Source organism: Hemiscyllium ocellatum, chromosome 23, assembly GCF_020745735.1.
Source record: "Hemiscyllium ocellatum isolate sHemOce1 chromosome 23, sHemOce1.pat.X.cur, whole genome shotgun sequence".
Lineage (NCBI taxonomy): Eukaryota > Metazoa > Chordata > Chondrichthyes > Orectolobiformes > Hemiscylliidae > Hemiscyllium > Hemiscyllium ocellatum.
In genome coordinates, this window is record NC_083423.1 from 1,620,894 (window position 1) to 1,640,059 (window position 19,166).

Sequence of the window (19,166 nt, forward strand, 5' to 3'; positions counted from 1 at the left end):
CCCCCCTCTCTCTGTCTGTCTCTCCCCCCCCCCGTCTCTCCCCCTTCTCTCTCTGTCTCTCCCCCCTTCTCTCTCTGTCTCCCCCCTTCTCTCTCTCCCCCCCTCTCTCTCTGTCTCTCCCCCTCTCTCTCTCTGTCTCTCCCCCCCTCTCTCTCTGTCTCTCCCCCTCTCTCTCTCTGTCTCTCCCCCCCTCTCTCTCTCTCTCCCCCTTCTCTCTCTCTCCCCTTCTCTCTTTCTCCCCCCTTTTCTCTCTCCTCCCCCTTCTCTCTCTCTGTCTCTCCCTCCTTCCTCTCTCTCTCTCTCTCCCCTCCCCCACCCCCCAAAGCAAAGGTATTAATTAAAATATAATTAATCATGAAAGACACAAGACAAAAGAAGGTGGATGTCACTACATCAGTTTGAGGCCATGAATCAGATTAGATATCCAATTTCAACCCTATATTGTCAGGAAACTAAAAGGAAAAGTTGTGAGGATTGAAGCATCATCTTCCAACCCAACAAGCCTTCAATATTTTCGATAACATCGAGGCAGAAAATGCTGGAAATACTTTAACAGTTTAGGCAGCGTGTGGAGGCAAAAACATATTTAATGTTTCAGTCGATGAACTTGCGTCAGATTTTGATGATTCTTTGGAAAGGGCTTTCTGAGACATCCAGCAAATGACACCTTCAAAGCACAAAAAAAACAAATTTGTTTTCTAATAATGTCTAACACCGTTACCCTTTCTGGAGACTTGCAATTGCCACCAACTATTTGATCAAATTGGAAAGTGCCTGCTTTAGCCGCTGGGGATTGTGTAACAGCCACTCTCAGTAGCTCTGCCTGGAGAGAGCGGATTGCTGTCAAAGGGCACAGCTTTGAGCGCTGTTTCACCTTCACACCTACCGTCCCTGCTCTGAAGTCTCCACCTGGGAAGGAAGGACATACTTTACTGGACTCTTGAAAAAAATGTTTCAAACGTGTGGATCACTTTAAAGCAGACATCCAGCCAATCAAAAAGAGTTTGTTCCATAATAAAGCTCATGGGATGTATTTTCTCTGTTTATAGGTGTAAAGTTTCAGGGAGAGTGCAGATGAGATTAACTGGTTTCACTGTCAGCTGTCAAGCAGAGCTTAAGGAGATCAGCACAAGGCTAATGGAAGAAATGTTTTCTACATTTTTTGAATTAGTTTTTCTTTTATCACGAGATTGAAGGTGTGAAAAGGAAAGAAAAGAACAGGAAATTAAGAACAAGCACCCTCATTAAAACAGATGTTGAAGATAAGTATATTTACGGCAAAATTGCAACTAAATCTGGGCACAAGTTGTTACAGCTAATGCTGTCAGGGTGGGGAGTGGAGCTGAAGGACACAGAGAGGAATGATCTTGGTTTGTCTGACAGAGATACACATTTTTAATAGATCCCAATTTGGGAGATCATATCTACACCAAAATATAAGGTAGTTTCTGTTTCAATCTTGCCGAGTGGAATTTTGGTCAAAATTTTCTATGAAGCTTATTTGAAAACATTGAACATAGAAAGCAACCCTGCATGAGCAGCTCTGATGAAGAGTCATTGAGTCTCGAAACGTTAGCTTGTTCTGTCCCCACAGATGTTGCCTGGCCTGCTGTCATTTCCAGCATTTTGTGTTTCCTTGTATAAGCTCAACTCCCCTGAAGCTGGATAGCTGTCCTGACACCTCCTTCCCTGTACCTCCTGTTCCTGCTACAGTTATATAGAGGATAGGACATCATCTAATCGATAAGATAGGACATCATCCTGCAGAATAAACAAGGCAGTGGGATTTTCATAGAAATTTCAAAGTGTCAGCAGACTCAGTTAGCTATTGTGTAGATCTTAGTTCAAATGATGTTAAAAAATTGTGAAAAAAAATGCCCAGCAACTCCAGAAATCTCACATGCAATGCTATCAGGTGACTTTGACCATGTTGTACCTGCATTTGTCAGGATATTTATGTCCGTTCTTTAATTGCCAGAACACTGGAACCACATCTGAAGTGGCATTTTGCATGTGGCTTCAGCTGTAACTGAGTGGCAGAGGGTCTCCATGGAGATTTATCTGAACTGGTCCAAAGTATGAAGGAAATTCAGTGAGCAGAACAGTTTTGTGGTGTGAACCTGACATAAAACCAGAATGCAGAAAATGTTTTTGGAGGTCAAAGGCACAGCTGTCTTGTTACGTTGTAGTTGAATCAGAGATTTCCTTGAAATTGCAGACTTGTGCTTCCCAGAGTCAGAATCAGGATGGAAAGTGGACACTCGAGCTGAGTGTTTAAGGTATTGAGGTCCAAGGCTGCAGTGACTGACCGTCATCCCTGATTCTCACATATCTCCACCCCACTCACCCACCCCCAAACCGCACAGACAGACAGACAGAGCCCTCCAGTTTTCATGGGGGCCCCCCCGCAGTTTTCAAACCTCAGTATGGGGTCACAGTGATGAAAGGTTTAGGAAGCAGTGTCCAGACTGTAGACATAATAATAATCAGGGAGTCTAGCCATGAGAATGTGACACAGTCTGGAGCTACCATTCAGCGATATCCACTAAGAATGTCAGACAGGGACACAAAATGACAGAATCATTTAATGATTTGGATTGCAGTTACCGTTCTGTGATACAGACTGCATGGGCACAAGGCAACGAGACAGACTTTAGATTAGATTAGATTCCCTACAGTGTGGAAACAGGCCGTTCGGCCCAACAAGTCCACACTGACCCACTGAGGAGTAACCCACCCAGACCCATTTCCCTTTGACTAAGACACCTTACACTATGGGCAATTTAGCCTGGCCAATTCACACATTACTTTGCAGAAATCTCACAGAACATACAATGACATTAGGCAGAATTAGATTAAATCTACAGACATAACCCATTTAATCAGCTGTAACAGCCTGGTGTTCCAGTCCACACAAACCTTCTGCTCCTCTAACCCCCTTCAATTCTTCTGGTCATTCCCCATCATGAACTCTGGTAGCTTTCCCTGGAGCCTGCTCCAATCACTCCACATCCGACTGAGTCTCACACTGTACATCAGTGGGTCCAAAGGTCTTTAATTAATCTGTTAGTGACGTTGGGATATTGAGGACCCCTCACACTGAGGCCTCTTTAAAAATGGGAGCAGCTTCCTCACATCCAGCCGCTCCAGCTGCTTCATAAATATCTCAAACAAAATTAACTCTCCTCTAACCTTAAAAAACATTAGTTAATCTTTCCTGTGGCCTGGTGTGAAAGATGACCCTGTCAGGACTTAATGACATTTGACAGTAAGAAGTCAAAAGAAAATATATCCAATCCTAACTGGAGCTGTGATAGCCTGAACTGGGTTTTCTGGCTGCGATGAGTTTGGGAACAGAAGTGGTCAGCAGAATGCCCACTTCCAGCATTGCCCATTTCTGCCCAGACAGGGTCAGGGCGAGTACAGTCATGCTCTCCAGTTTAGTTAGTCTGAAAAAAGCTCATTACAAACTCAAAAGAAAACCGACTGGCAGTTTCGCATTGTCCAATAGTTTGTCAACAAGAGAACATCCAGAGACTGCCTGGAACCAAATGTTTCAGACAGTTTCCAAGGTCCTCCCCTCCTCACTGTCCGAGTACCTCCAGAAAAGGGCGTGGCTACATGTTCTGATTTTCTGAAGTTAAAAAAGTTCATCGGAAGTTGCTGAGATGTTGAAACACACTCTCAGTTATTTTTAGCCTTTCCTGCAGACTGCTGGTCCTTCCAAGGTGAAGGTTCTCTGGAGTCCTATGGTGCAATGGTAATGTCCTTTTCTCAGGTCACACTTGGCCCAGAGGTGTGCAATACCATCTCCAAACAGGTTCATTAGAATATACCTCAAAGACCTGCCTCCCTCTATCCTTAAGAGAAAGTGAAGTCTGCAGATGCTGGAGATCGGAGTCGAGAGTGTATTGCTGGAAAAGCACAGCAGGTCAGGCAGCATCCGAGGAGCAGGAAAATCGCGCTTCAGGTGAAGCCGATAGGTGGGAAGGATGATTGACAGGTGGAACAGGTCATGAAGGCGGTGCTGAGCTGGAAGGTTGAAACTGGGATAAAGTTGGGGGGGAGGGGAAATGAGGAAACTGGTGAATGCCCTGGGGTTGAAGGGTCCCGAGGCAGAAGATGAGGCTTTCTTCCACCGGCATTGGGGGGTGAGGGAGTGACCTGCATGTCCTCAGCAGAGTGGGAGGGGGAGTTGAAATATTGGGCCATGGGGTGAACATTTATTGTATCCGTTGCTCCCGATGCGGTCTCCTCTACATTGGGGAGACTGGACACCTCCTCGCAAAGCGCTTTAGGGAACATCGCCGGGCCACCCACACCAATCAACCACACCGCCCTGTGGCCAACATTTCAACTCCCCCTCCCACTTTGTCGAGGACATGCAGGTCCTGGGCCTCCTCCACCGCTGCTCCCTCATCACCAGACGCCTGGAGGAAGAGCACGTCATCTTCTGCCTCAGGACCCTTTAACCCCAGGGCATAGATCTAGATTTCAGCAGTTTCCTCATTTCCTTCCCCCCCTCCCCCCACCTGACGCCAATTTCAACCCTCCTTATGACCTCTCCCACCTGCCAATCTTCTTTCTCACCTATCTGCTTCACCCTCATCTCTAACTTATCACCTTTACCCCCAACACCATCCACTTATTGCACTCTTAGCTACCCTCTCCCCAGCCCCACCCCCCCTCCCATTTATCCCTCCACCCCAGAGGCTTCCAGCCTCATTCCTGATGAAGGGCTTCAGCCTGAAACATCATTTCTCCTGCTCCTCGAATGCTGCCTGACTGTCCGTGCTTTTCCAGCAATACACTCTTGACTCCCTCTATCCTTAATCAGACCAGGAACCTGCCTTCATATCAATGAAGGAAACTCCCCGGGCAAATTCTAAATAGTGACCTTTTTTTTAAAGGGTGAGATGCTTGGAACCCAGAAACAATCCTGACTCCAGATTCGCTGGCCCTAAGGTGAATGTTGAGCCCATGACCCTAACTGGGAAAAGAGAGTAGCACAATTGTGATGTTATTCATACATACTTTCAAGTGGCTGGGTGTCAGTAAATCCCAGAACCTGCTTCGTTTAGCTTCCAGCTGTTGTTCTATAATTTAATGGCACTTCATTGTATAATCTGTTTGAATAGAATCTTGCAGCAGTATAGATCATAGTAATCGCAAACCTGGCAAATATATTAATGACAGTACTGCTAAAGTTATTCTTTAAGGATTTAATTTGCCTGCAGTATTTGTGAATTTTAATTTTGATTAACAGTTTGGTTTAACAGGTCATTAATTTACAAGGTTCGTTATTTGTAATTATTTGATTATGTTCAAAGACATAGCAAATTATTTATAGAGCAAAATACTTTCAGGATGCCCAATATTGCATCCGCTAACATTGAGAATTTTTATTGCTATCCTAATCTTTCGATAGAAATTTGACATCAGACAATCTGTGTAACATAACAATTCAGAATACAGAATCCTGTCAGGGAATGATTGGAAGATATCAAAGTGGAATAGTTTTCAGAGATAAATAACAGAACACTTTCCAGGGTTAGCAAATCCATAATTATAGACTCTGCATCATCAATTAACAAGATTAACAGAAGTTAGAAGAAATTGATGTCATACAAAAGGTTATGCAGGAAGTCAGGTTATTAGCTTTACCATAAATGACATGCTGAGTTCAAGGTTAGAACATCGCTTCATGGAACTTTGGATTAGTATCTGAAAAGGTAGAATATTAGCAGAAACAGAGAACGGATCGGATGTGGATTTTAAGCAGCGTCCCACTAGAAAAGTTAACATTGCTTGAGAGACTAAATCTCCTCCTTCATTGTCTGCACATCTCTGACTAACACGCTGGGGAAGAATGATTGTGCAGCAACAATTCACCGGTATGTCCATTTTGACAGTTTTTATGGTGTTCTTTTATACAGCAGCAAAGTGGCTCTACCTCTGCTGCATTATAAACGGGTAGATCAGATGATTACTTGGCTTATTCCTGTAGTGTCAGCATTTACCACAAGCTTTATATTTTCCCCTCTAAGAAGAGTTTCACATGACATTAAAGAGAAACTATTATGTCATTATATTTTATATTTGTGAATGTGAGTATTTTTGATGTGAGCTTTACAGTTTTAATGTACAGATGGAATCTCTTTTGTCACTTCCAACGATAAATATTGGATAAAAGCTAATAATTTGTAGACATCTGGTACAACTTAGATACAGTGCATACTTTGTCTAGTTCAGCACATCTGGTCTTATTTGGTTAGTGTATCAGCTTTTGTACATGTTATATGGTTAGCTGGGGATGTCGGATACTCACATGAACAGAGGAACTGGTGCTGGAGATTGAGGCAAGCTGCACTGATGATGGAAGAGCAGGAATTTATTTTAGAGTATCCCATTTGGCAATAACTGTTATATAAATGGCATGTATCTTCTCTGAATGACCCAGTCCTTATATGAAACATGTGTGAACAGAGTTATACAAGAGACCACATTAAATACAACAGCCCTCAGAATAAGCTTTTTTCATCAACATGAACCATTCATTTCAACTATCTTTTCTCAGATGGAAACCTTAGATAAAAGGCTGAAGTAGCCTTTTTTGTTCCTTTGAGATGCAGCAGTAACTGTGCAACATCTTTTGGTGATAGTCCTTCCGTTGGCATTTTCAGATCTATCCTATCTGACATTCTAGTTCTGAAATTCCTAACTCTCCAGTTTTCACCTCAGGGGGATGCAATGGCCTCATGGTATTATCACTAGACTATTACTTCAGAGACCCAGGGATTGTTCTGGAGATGGGAGTCCAATAAATGCTGGCTTAGCCAGTGACACCCTCAGCTGGAAAGGACTTTGTAAAAATTCAATCTCTGACTTGTTAATGGTCAGTTTTCTGAGCTACTTATTTGAGCTGGTGTAAAAAACAGGAAAATGGGTGACACCTGTGAAATCAATGCCTCATCCCACCACAGCACGGTCTGTCTGTGGCACTCCACTGATAGAACTTCACCACAAGGTCAGCAGACTCTTAATGTTAGGACACTCCACACTTGGGTCTCAAAACTTCTATTGTTCTCACTCTCTCTGAAGTTTGATTTGATTTATTATTGTCACATGTATCGACACATTGAAAAGTTTTATTTTGTGTGCTAACCAGACAAATCATACCTCACGTATGTACACCAGGGTAAATTCAGTGGGTGAGTTATTTATGTGTTACTACACCATTGCTACACTGCATGAGCTTCATTTGTGCAGGAATCGAATGATCAATGATGAAGGGTATGTTCCAGATGTTGAATCCCATCACCACAATGCTCAGCATGAAAGATGGCACATTTCCATCCAATTAAATGGGCTTGTCACAAAACTGGGTTTCCAACAATTATTTTAGATCAGTTTAAGATAGACAGGAAAATGTGATTTTAAACTGGCTGGAACCTCCTGCACATTGCTCTTGTCACAATGGGAACCAATTCCCACGATTGTCTGCATTGTCAGACAACAGCAGAGTGAAGTGAGGTATCGGTCTTGCTTTTCTGCTGAAGCATTTCTAAAAGTTCAGAATTGCCAAAAGGTGTTGAATGCTTAGGACGGGCTTTTTGCAATGAAGTATGTGGAATAGACAAATTCAATCACTCTGATTGTTCACTTTTTAAAGTGACATGTTTTCAGGATAATACCGTGACATCACCCAACCTCGAAATGGAACCTGAATTAAAAATGCTATATAAAGGATTCCCATAACAGACATCATAGCTCCTGTTCTGTCTGGAAATCAGAACTCTAATGGTTTGGAAATTCATATTCTCCACCTGGTACATTCCATTATCTATAAAAGACTGCTAGAATGTTTCATCCAAGTATGCTTCCTTGTCAGTTTTTTAAACACAAAACAAAAAGGCCATGTTATCCCTCGAGCATGTTCTGCTCTTCGGGGAGATCAGATTTGTTCTGAGGCTCAACTCTGCATCCTGAACTTTGTTCCATATTCCTTAACATGTTAGTTTCACAAAAAACAATCAACAATCTCAGATTTAAAATTAATCATTGACAAAAAGTATTGAATTTGGTTTGTGGATGAACATTCCAAACTTCAACCGCATTTTGTCTAACTGAAAATCCTGGATTGTACCCATTAGTCCTAAACCCCCAACTAATGGAATGGACTTTTTTTTACCCAACCTGTTCCCTCAATATCTTAACTTTGCTCAACTTACCTATTACCCTTTAACTTCCAGAGAGTATAATTGTAAACTGTCCCATAATTTAACCCTCAGGTGTCACCCATGATTGTACGTGGAGAAAGTGAGGACTGCAGATGCTGGAGATCAGAGCTGAAAATGTGTTGCTGGAAAAGCGCAGCAGGTCAGGCAGCATCCAAGGAGCAGGAGATTCGACGTTTCAGGCATTCCTGAAGAAGGGCTTATGCCCGAAACGTCGAATCTCCTGCTCCTTGGATGCTGCCCAACCTGCTGCGCTTTTCCAGCAACACATGACTGTATGTGCCTTGATTTGAGAATGATGTCTCCTCAAGAATGAGAGTTTCTGCTGTGATTTTTTATGGAATTGAACAGGCTGAATTCCCACCTGTCAGTCTTTGGGCATGTTCAGGAGTCCCACAAGCTTAATGATCAGGGGAATGGGATTTCATGCCTTTGATTTTGTTCTCATCTGCTAGTCTGCCTCACCATTCAGACATGTCTCAAGATTTGATATTTTTTGACGGACAGGTTGTCCCCAGGTTAGTACTAAGATGTTCCCAACCATTAATGTTAAAGCCACTGCACTTCAAGGAGAGCTTCGGAGGGGCTTGAAGTTTTCTTTTTGTTCTCCCCGAAGCACGAGTCTTTCAGAGTTGAGAAAATGGAACCTGATTGGAAAGTTGCATTTGCCAGAGTTTTACCTGAAAGCTTGTGGAATCAACTTCAAGGATGCAGGCATCTAATTGATGGCTGTTGCATTGAATCTGGAGGTGGAGTGGGTATTTGGAGTCCAGCCATTGTCCAGCTAAATGGAGCCTGCACTCCTTCCAAGGCCAAATTAATAGAAATAGTATTTGAGACCATAAGACGTAGCAGTTGAAGTAGGCCATTTAGAGTCTGCTTAATTCAGCTGCTGTTGTCTTGCTTAATGTATGGAGTACTCACAAGACTGCTAATTGCAAAATAAAGTAGACTACACAGCCACAATGCTCAGATTCCAATCTCATTAATGTAACCCTCTTGCCATTTCATTTCACCCAACAGCCATACAGTGATCTCTCACTGAAGTTGTTACATTAATTTGTTGGGTGTCTGAAACACCATCCATTACATCTGGTTGGAGATTGTCCAACTATCAAAAATCTCATTCTAGAAAGTTACTTACAGTTTACGTTTCAATTTCAAATTTTAAAAACTTCACTGCAGCAACATTTTAATCAGCCATAATCTATTCCTGCTACTGAACACCTATAGATCTGATACAGTTCACCCACAGTAATCAAAGCAGCAAATGTAACATAGCTGTAGTCCATCCCTTAAGCATTTTTGATAATACAGCATCTGTATGTAGTTGGTAACAATAAATACTGGGCTGACATTTAATCTCCCACACAAGTAGTGTGGGTCTTTTATATAAACACTGAAACTCCTTTTGTTTAAGACACAGTGGCTCAGTGGTTAGCACTGCTGCCTCACAGTGTCAGGTTCAATATCTGTCTTGAGCAACTGTCTGTGTAGAGTTTGCACATTCTCCCTGTGTCTGCATGAGTTTTATTCAGGAACTCTGGTTTCCTCCCACAGTCCAAAGATGTGCAGGTTAGGCAGATTGACCATGCTAAATTGTCCATGGTGTTCAGGGATATATGGGTTAGCCATGGGAAATGCAGGGTTCAAGGTCTAGAGTAAGGGAATGTGATGGTCTTCAGAGAGTTAGTGTTGACTTGTTGGGCTGAATGGCTTGCTTCCACACAGTAGGAGATTCTATATTCTATCCATGAATATCAACTGTTTTTGAATAATGGATGTCAAATTAAAGGTATGAACTAACAGTGACCAGCCAAGATTTAATCCCTGAACTATAGTGAAAAAAAACCAAACAATCACATCTGGTACAATCCTATTATTGTAACAATTGGTATAGATTTATTTTGGTTATGAAAAGGACAACGCAAGGAGATATTTGAGTAAGTGTGTGTGTTGCAAGTGGTTGGGAGGTTAGGAATTATTTAGGGTGTGATATCAGCAGTGAGTTAGGTACTAAAGTACAACTTGAGTTAAAACCTTCAGGGGAAAAAGAAAACTGAATTAGAAAATTAATGTGAAGAAATCAAACAAGAGAGTAATTCACTCTTAGAAATAGACAAACATGATGGCTTAGAGCAGGTGGATATTTGGTGAATGGAGGAACTCCTGTTTGGTGAGGTTCCTCAATTGTCGCAGAGTGTGATTACACAATGGCCTTTTGTTGACAGCAGCTACCCTTACACATGACGGCAGAGAGGGTCCAGATGTAAGGACTGTGGGTGAAGTTGGGCTGGCCCTGTAGATGGTGCTGGTTCATAAGTGGACAGCTTCCAACCTGAACATACTTGTTGCTTCTAAAATGACAAATTTAGCAAATTGAGATATTTAATGGGGGAGATGGTGATATAGTCATAATGTCACTGGACTATTAATCCAGACGAGCTGGAGAATCAATGTTTCCTGATGAAGGGCTCTGGACCAAAACGTCGATTCTCCTGCTCCTTGGATGCTGCCTGACTTGCTGTGCTTTTCCAGCAACACTCTCTCGACTCCGATCTCCAGACCTCACTTTCTGCTAATATTCCAGAAGCTCAGTTTAATATTCTGAGGAAATGAGCTCAATTCCCATCATGGTAATTGAAAAGCAGCTTCTACATTTGGAATCAAAGGCTTCAAAATCTCAATAATGATCATTAAACCTGTTATCATTTGCCATAAAAACCCATACAGTGCACCATCAGAGAGAGTGGAATCTGCCATTATATGACTCCAGACTACACAATATGCTCAACTCCTAACTGCCCTCTGAAACAGCCCAATAAGCTCCTTAGTTCAAGGGAATTTAGGAAAGGCATCAAAAGCGGACCTTACCAGCAACTCCCAAAAAGAACAGAGAAGTAAAGTAAAATTCCAGGTAACTCTCAGCATCTTACAGAATGATGGCTGGGTCAGGGGGAGCAGCAGAACTTTGACATGTGCTTTCCTGCAAACATCTGCAAACCTGACCCAAACCTCCCTTTGAAAATGTCTTTCAAACATATTCTGGGAAACATGAAAAGACATCCAAAATGTACAGCTGTCTTTGTTTCACAGAAAAAACCTATTAATTTTACTTCAACATAATGAAAATAATCATTTTGAAATAAACAGGGCTTTGTGAACAAAACCCCTTTCATTTTAGCAAATTCGGATTATAAATCCCTCTTATTTAATAAGAATATTTTAATTCTCTAAACACATTCATTCATATACATGAACATATGATGCAAAGATTCAAACTGTAAGGAGGGTTAATGCCATTTTGCTTCATGAGCTTAATCTGCCACTTGATAAAGTCATTGCTGATTGGATTCTGGCTTCACCACCACCCTTGGTCCATGCTATTATCTGCACTCCCTTTCACAGTTAAGAATCTATCTTTCTGTAGTAAAACTTTCAATAACCCCACCTCCACCATTCTCTGGAGAGTGGGACGAGCTGGGTAGCTCTTTTGGGTGCTGCTACAAACACGTTGGGTCAAATAGTCTCCTTCTGTACTGTAAAATTCTATTATTCTACTTCCTCTCAGCTCTGTCTTACGTAGCTGAGCCCTTATTTTTTAAACAATGTCACCTAGTTCTGATATCTCTCAAGAGGAAACACCCTTTCACCATTCACCAGGAACCCTTTCAAGTCCCCTCAGCACTTCATATATCCCAGTAAGATCATTTGTTGTTCTTCTCAGTTCTAATGAACACAGAACAAATCCATCCAATGTTTCCTCAGAAGGTAGCCTCCATATCCCAGGAATCAGTTGTGCAAACGTTTTCTGAACAGCTTTTATTGCAATTATATATTAGTTCTTAAATAAGACAACCAAACATGCACGCAGTACTCCAGGTATTGCCTCACCAATACGTTATACAACTATGGTAACACTCACTGCTTTTATATTCCATCCCTGCTGCAGTAAATGACAACATCCCATCACCTTCCAAACTATTTGCTGCAGCTACAGACCACCCTTATGAAATTCATTTACCACATCCCTCTGTACTCAGAGTTCTGCAATCTTGCTCCAATGAAAAATGTCGCTTTTCAGTATCTATTGTTAGAATGAATCCATTTGTCATTTACAGTCATTTCAATTTTAACTGTCACATTTCATAAAACACAGAAATTCCAATTTTGCTGAATTCAAATAAATAGGAACTTAGGAACCTATTAAATCAAGTCATTGCTTTCATTCTGTGTGGTTTGGGCTTTGTTCTATCGGTGCTTGTCAGTCTCACTTTGTGTTTCTGTCCAATAATGGTAAACCCATGAACCGACAGCTGGGACTTCTCCACCATTTGAGAATCAGCTCCAATAATTCCTTTATTCTTCTTGTAAGAAAGTTTGGATCAGTCAGAATTAAGCATTTCATGATGATTATGAAGCTGTTGTTGATTGTCAGCAAAAACCCATATCTGGATCAGAAATGTCATCTAGACCAGGTAAGGATGGCAGTTTCCTTCCCTAAAGGACACGTGACTTCAGACTCATAGCATTGCTAATCAGAGAGTGCATCACAGCTACAGAAAATGAAGGTTGTTGAGGAAGGCTTGTCTACTGAGTCAGTATGGGAGGAAGTTAGGAACAGTAAGGGAACAGTTTGGCAAGGGGGTTTGAACCAGAGCTCCATATCTGAGAGGGAGGTAGTTGTTGATGGGGCAGTGACAGGGTGAAGTGAATCTATCAGGAAGGTGTTTCACGTGATAAAGCAAAGGGATTAGTTAAAGTGTGTCTGCTTTAACGCAAGGAGTGTCAGAAATAAGAGTGATGAACTTAGAGCATGGATCAGTACTTGGGACTACGATGTTGTGGCCATAACGGAGATGTGAGTTTCACTGGGGCAGGGATGGTTGCTTGATGTTCCAGGATTTAGAATGTTTAAAAAGAACAGGGAGGGTGGAAAAAGAGGAGGGCGTGTAGCATTGCTAATCAGAGAGTGCATCACAGCGACAGAAACAAAGGTTGTTGAGGAAGGTTTGTCTACTGAGTCAGTACGGGTGGAAGTTAGGAACAGCAAGGGAGCAGCCACCTCATTGGGGTTTTTTTTACAGACCACCTAATAGCAGTAGGGAGATTGAAGAACTCATAGGCAGGCAGATTCTGGAAAAATGCAGATGTAGCAGGGTTGTTGTTATGGGTGATTTCAACTTTCCCAATATCGACTGGAACCTCCTATGTGCAGATGGTTTGGATGGAGCTGTTTTTGTCAGGTGTGTTCAGGAGGGTTTCCTTACTCAGTATGTAGACAGACCGACGAGGGGAGAGGCCATTTTGGATTTGGTGCTCAGCAATGAGCCAGGTGTCAGATCTCAGAACACTTTGATGACAGTGATCATGACTGTTTCACATGGAGAGGGAAAGGAGCAGTTACCGAAGGAAGATATTCAATTGGGGAAAAGGAAATTATGATGCTATCAGACAGGAGTTGGGAAGTACAGATTGGGAGCATTTGTTCCACAGGAAAGGCACAGCAGAATATTTAAGGAGCAGTTGTTGCGAGTGATGCACAACTTTGTTCCTCTGAGACAGGTAAGAAGGGATAAGATTAAGGAACCTTGGATGACGAGAACAGAGGAAGAAGGCAGCCCACGTAAGGTGGAAGAAGCAAGGATCTAGCACAGCTTTACAGGATTACAGGCTTGCTAGAAAGGAGCTCAGAAATGGACTGAGGAGAACCAGGAGGGGGCACGAGAAAGCCTTGGCAGGAAGGATTAGGGAGAACCCAAATGCATTTTACTCATACTTGAGGAATAAGAGAATGACCAAGGAGAAGGTAAGGCCATTCAGGGATAGTGTAGGGAACTTGTGCGTGGAGTCTGAGCAGATAGGGGAAACTCTAAATGAGTTTTTGCTTAGGTTTTCATGAAGGAAATGCATCTTGTTGTGAATGAGAACGTTGAGGAGCTGGGAAACAGGCTTGAACAGATCAAGATTGATGAAGTTGATGTGCTGGAAATTTGGTGAACATTAAAATTGAAAAGTCCCCAGGGCCAGACCAGATTTATTCTGGGCTGCTCCGGGAAGTGAGCAAGGAAGTTGCTAAGGTGCTGGCGAAGATCTTTGCTTCCTCAGTCTCCACGGGAGTCGTACCAAAGGAGTGGAGGGAGGAGAATGTTTTTGCTCTTTTTCAGAAGGGTAATAGGGAAATCCCAGGCAATTACAGACCAGTCAGTCTTACATCAGTGGTCAACAAGGTTTTGGAAAACCTCTGAGGCATAGGATTTATGACTATTTGGAAAAGCATTGTGTGATTAAAGGCAGTCAGCATGGCTTTGTGAGGGGCAGGTCATGCCTCACAAATCTTATTGAGTTCTTTGAGGAGGTGTCAAGACAGGTCGATGAAGGTCGAGCAGTGGATGTGGTGTATATGGACTTCAGCAAGGCATTTGATAAGGTTCCCCATGGTAGGCTCATTCATAAAGTCAGGAGGTATGGGATATGGGAGATTTGGCTATCTGGATTCAGAATTGGCTGGCTGACAGAAGGCAGAGAGCGATTGTGGATGGAAAGTATTCTGCCTGGAGGTCAGTATTGAGTGGGGTCCCGCAGGGCTCTGTTCTTGGGCCTCTGCTCTTTGTAGTTTTTATAAATGACTTGGATGAGGAGGTTGAAGGTTGGGTTAGTAAATTTGCCAATGACACAAAGTTGGAGGTGCCATTGATAATATCAAGGGCTACTGCAGGCTGCAGTGTGACTTGGACAGGATGCAGAGCTGGACTGAGAAATGACAGATGGGGTTCACCCTGGATAAATGCGAAGTGATGCATTTTAGAAGAAGGTCAAACTTGAATGCTGAATCTAGGATTAAAGACAGGATTCTTGGCAGTGTGGAGGAACAGAGGGGTTTTGGTGTTCAAGTGCATAGATCCCTCAAAATTGCCACCCAAGTAGATAGGGATGTTCAGAGAGCATACAGTCTTTTGGCTTTCATTAGCAGGGTGAACGAGTTTAAGAGCCGTGAGGTTTTGCTGCAGCTCTACAAGACTCTGGTGAGACCACACTTGGAATATTGTGTCCAATTCTGGTCGCCCTACTATAGGAAAGATGCAAAGGTTTTGGAGAGGGTGCAAAGAAGGTTTACCAGGATGCTGCCTGGATTGGAGGGCATACCTTATGAAGAAAGGTTGAATAAGCTCAGACTTTTCTCTCTGGAGAGAAGGAGGAAGAGAGGAGACCTAATCGAGGTGTACAAGGTAATGAGAGGCTTGGATAGAGTCAATAGCCAGAGACTTTTCCCCAGGGCAGGATTGACTGGTACGTGAAGTCATAGTTTGAAGATATTAGGAGGAAGGTATAATGGAGACATCAGAGGTAGGTTCTTTACGCAGAGAGTTGTGAATGTATGGAATGCATTGCCAGCTGTGGTGGTAGAAGCAGAGTCATTGGGGACATTAAAGTGACTGCTGGATATGCACATGGATAGCAGTGAGTTGAGGGATGCGTAGGTTAGGTTATTTAATTTTGGATTAGGAATAATCCTCGGCACAACATTGTGGGTCAAAGGGCCTGTTCTGTGCTGTACCTTTCTATGGTCTATGACCCTTAACTGCCCTCTGCGCAATAAATGCTGCCTACCCAGAAACATCCATATCCCATGAATGATTAAAAGAATGAATAAATCTGAAACAGATACAAGTTACATCACAGTGAAGTTTACAATTTGGCCTTAAGCTTTGTGTGACATTACTGCCTTGAGGAATGTAAATGCTGCAGTCAGTCAGCACACCTTACATGCAAACTGTCCAATGTTCAATTCAGAGAAAACAGGAACAGGAGTAGGCCATTCGGCCCTTTGGGTGTACTCTGCTATTCGTTATGATAATAACTGATCATCCAGCCTTAGGTCTATTCCTGCTTTTCTCCAATACCTTTGATCCTGTTAGCCCCAACTGCAATATCCAACTCCTTGAAACCAGACATGGTTTTGGCATTGACTATTTTTGTGGGTGAAGAAATTTCTCCTTGTCTCAGTTCTAAATGGCCTACCTCACACTCTGAGGTAGTGATCCCTCTTTCTGGACTCCCAGTCCTTGGGGACATCCTGCCCACATCTGTCCTGTTTATGCCTGTTCCGATGTCAAGTCATGTACATGGAGTTGGGTGCACGGTTCTGTTAATCGGATTCTTCTTTGCCTCGCAAGATGATCAGGAATGCTGAATCCTAAAACATATGTTACACCAGCCACTTGTCTGAAAACAACGCTCTTTAAAACCTTGTGCTATCAGTGTGTAAGTGTGCACGCTCAATCTCAGGGTATGTTTTCAGGATTTTAATTTGCTGCTCACTGAGGTATTACATCCTTTGGGCTAAATTTTCTCCTGAATTCAATGTCACAAACCCCTGGCAAGGGAAACTGTTTTCCACCTCCAGACCTGGGATTTAGATATATTTATGACCAGGGGCTGCACAAGATATTGTGTGCCTCAATCTTTTCGCTGTGGTTGCTATCTTGAACATGCTGGACTGAATGGCACATTCTGAGCTGGATTTTCATTGTAGAAAATTAGGAACAATATTGAACTCAAACAAAATTGCAAGTCAAATTTGGATTTATGCTAAATGAAGTGTGTTGAAAGAAAAATACATGCTTGAATTAAAGAACTTGTATCTTTTTTAAAAAATGCATGACCAATACCAGTCTGAAATTAGATATGATGATGATGATGAAGGAACACTAAACTAATCAATGTCAATCCCACTTTTGTGTAATATTTCAAACTAACATCAAAGCAAAGACTGCTTTCACATTGCGTGTGGTGGTGTTCCCAATTCCCCTCAAAGGCACTCTCACCATCCTGACTTGGAAATGCATGACCATTCCTTCACTATCGCCAGGTCAAAATCCTGGAATTCCCTCCCTAACAACTTTGAGACTTCCTACAGCACATGGAGTCCACTACCAAGCAATGTCACGCTAAGATGAGTGGAAACGAGGTAGTGACCAAAAGATTGGGAGGATTTAAAAACAAAGGTTGTTCTGGTGGAGGTGTGAAGGGTCAAAATAAAAACTAGCATAGGAGCACTTCACCTGAATGCTCGCAGCATTCAAACAAGATAAAGGAGTTGACGGCACAAATCATCACAAATGGATATGATTTAGTGGACATCACAGAGACATGGTTGCAGGGTGGTTACGATGGGGAGTTAAATATCTGAGGGGTATCCGACTATTCGGAAGGATAGACAGGAAGGAAAGGGAGGTGGTGTAGCTCTGATACTGATGGATGACATCAGTACGGTAATGGGAGATGATGTAGGTTCCATACAGAGAAGGTTGAAACAATATGGGTGGAAATTAGAAATAGTAAGGGTAAAAAGTCACTGATAGGTGTAAGTTCTGAGGAAGGGTCATTGGACCTGAAAACATTAACACCATTACCTGTGTATTGTTCATGCTGACTGAACAAGTCAAAATTTCTCTCTTAATACTTGAAACTCTAGATATTTTAAGGGTTTCTACAGCTTTTTTTTAATGAATTAATTCCAAAATCCCTCCCATTTCTCAATGAAAACAATGAATCAATGATCTTGCTCATCACAGTTTGCCAGAATTTTAAAAACTACAGCAAACTTTAAATAAATAATGGTAATCATTAGGTTCAACCTACAGCTTGACTTAAGATGAACTCACATTACGGCAATATATTTAGGAGTAAGAAATTTGAGATATTTTTGCAAACAAAAACTGTAATGTGGTCCCTGTTTCTGTGAACCATACAGATAGTACAGCTCCAGAAAAATTTGTTAGTCCCAGAATCAAGACATTTTCTGCTGAAATAATCAATATTTATTTTAAATTGTGCCCACTCACTTTAATAAAGCGAATGCATTTGTCTTCAATAGATGTTTTAACATTTGTACTTGCTTGTGTGGTTGCAATTATGTAGAAATTAATTGTTTCATTCCATATGATTCCAAAGTTTATTTCCATGCATAGTTTAACATGTTAAGGAAAAAAAAGTGTATTCTTATAAAACTTGAGATTAAATATACAATTTACACTTTTAAAAAATGCCACGAAGAATTCATTGCTGATAGAAAATATGCAATCCAAAGTGAAGAGTTACACAAATGCAAAAGAATCACTTTATATCAATGAATGGGAAATAAATATAAACAGAGTAAAGGAAAGCACAGAATGAGAAGTGGTTACCTTTGTGGGAGAGCTTCAATCTTGGAACATTGTTCTTCCCTCTTTGACAGTTCACTGCAGCTAAAAGCAGCAAGCTGGAACAGAGCGCTAGATTCCCGGTGAACCAGCCCATGGTTTGCAGTTTCTTCCAGTGAAGCTTGAGTACAACGTTTCTCGATTACAAACCTCACACAGTCAGGGGAAGCGTAGAACCTGCAGGTGACAGGTGAACAGTGTCAGCGTGGTACAAATGACTGAGCCAGCCTCTACCACAAGATCTTTCTTCCAACAACTGCTCATTCCACCAGTCAAGTGGAATAATGTTTTACACCCCCAGGTTGATGACCACGCTCAGCTTGATGCGAGATTGTGAGGTACAACTGAAGCCTTTTCTGTGGGAACATGAAGCTTTTGAAAACGGCAGCACTGTTCTTGTAGAGTGCCCTTTTATTTACTGTGCTCCTTTTTAGCTGCTAGCTTTGACTAATCCTCTCCTTGGCTTCACTGTACTGAAAGCAGGCAGGCAGAAAGAGCTCCCACTTTATTTCACTGAAGGCAATAGACGATGAGCTCTGTTTGTGCAGAATCTTCTGCTCTCTGTTGTAAAGGTTAAATGACAACAGCGGAGCAAGCCAGTGTACATCTCACTCCTCCCTTGGTGCTGCACCACTGCCTAAAACAGCCGGAGCTGTGGAGTGTGTGACACAGAGAGAGAGAGAGAGAACGGTCTGGTTCCTGCAGCTTTCAAATGGACACCCCC

The 19,166-nt window shown here is 42.2% G+C and overlaps 1 protein-coding gene across 2 annotated transcripts in view; it reads right to left on the minus strand.

Annotated features, from left to right (window-relative positions):
- The window catches only part of sema3ab (sema domain, immunoglobulin domain (Ig), short basic domain, secreted, (semaphorin) 3Ab), a 256,069-nt gene extending 237,175 nt beyond the window's left edge, over positions 1-18,894 (minus strand). For both annotated transcript variants that reach the window (XM_060842583.1, XM_060842582.1), the window contains exon 1: positions 18,428-18,894. In XM_060842583.1, coding sequence (XP_060698566.1) covers positions 18,428-18,539 — 112 coding nt within the window. In that variant the 5' untranslated portion in view covers positions 18,540-18,894. The remainder of the gene's footprint in view (positions 1-18,427) is intronic.
- Positions 18,895-19,166: the final 272 nt, after the last annotated feature.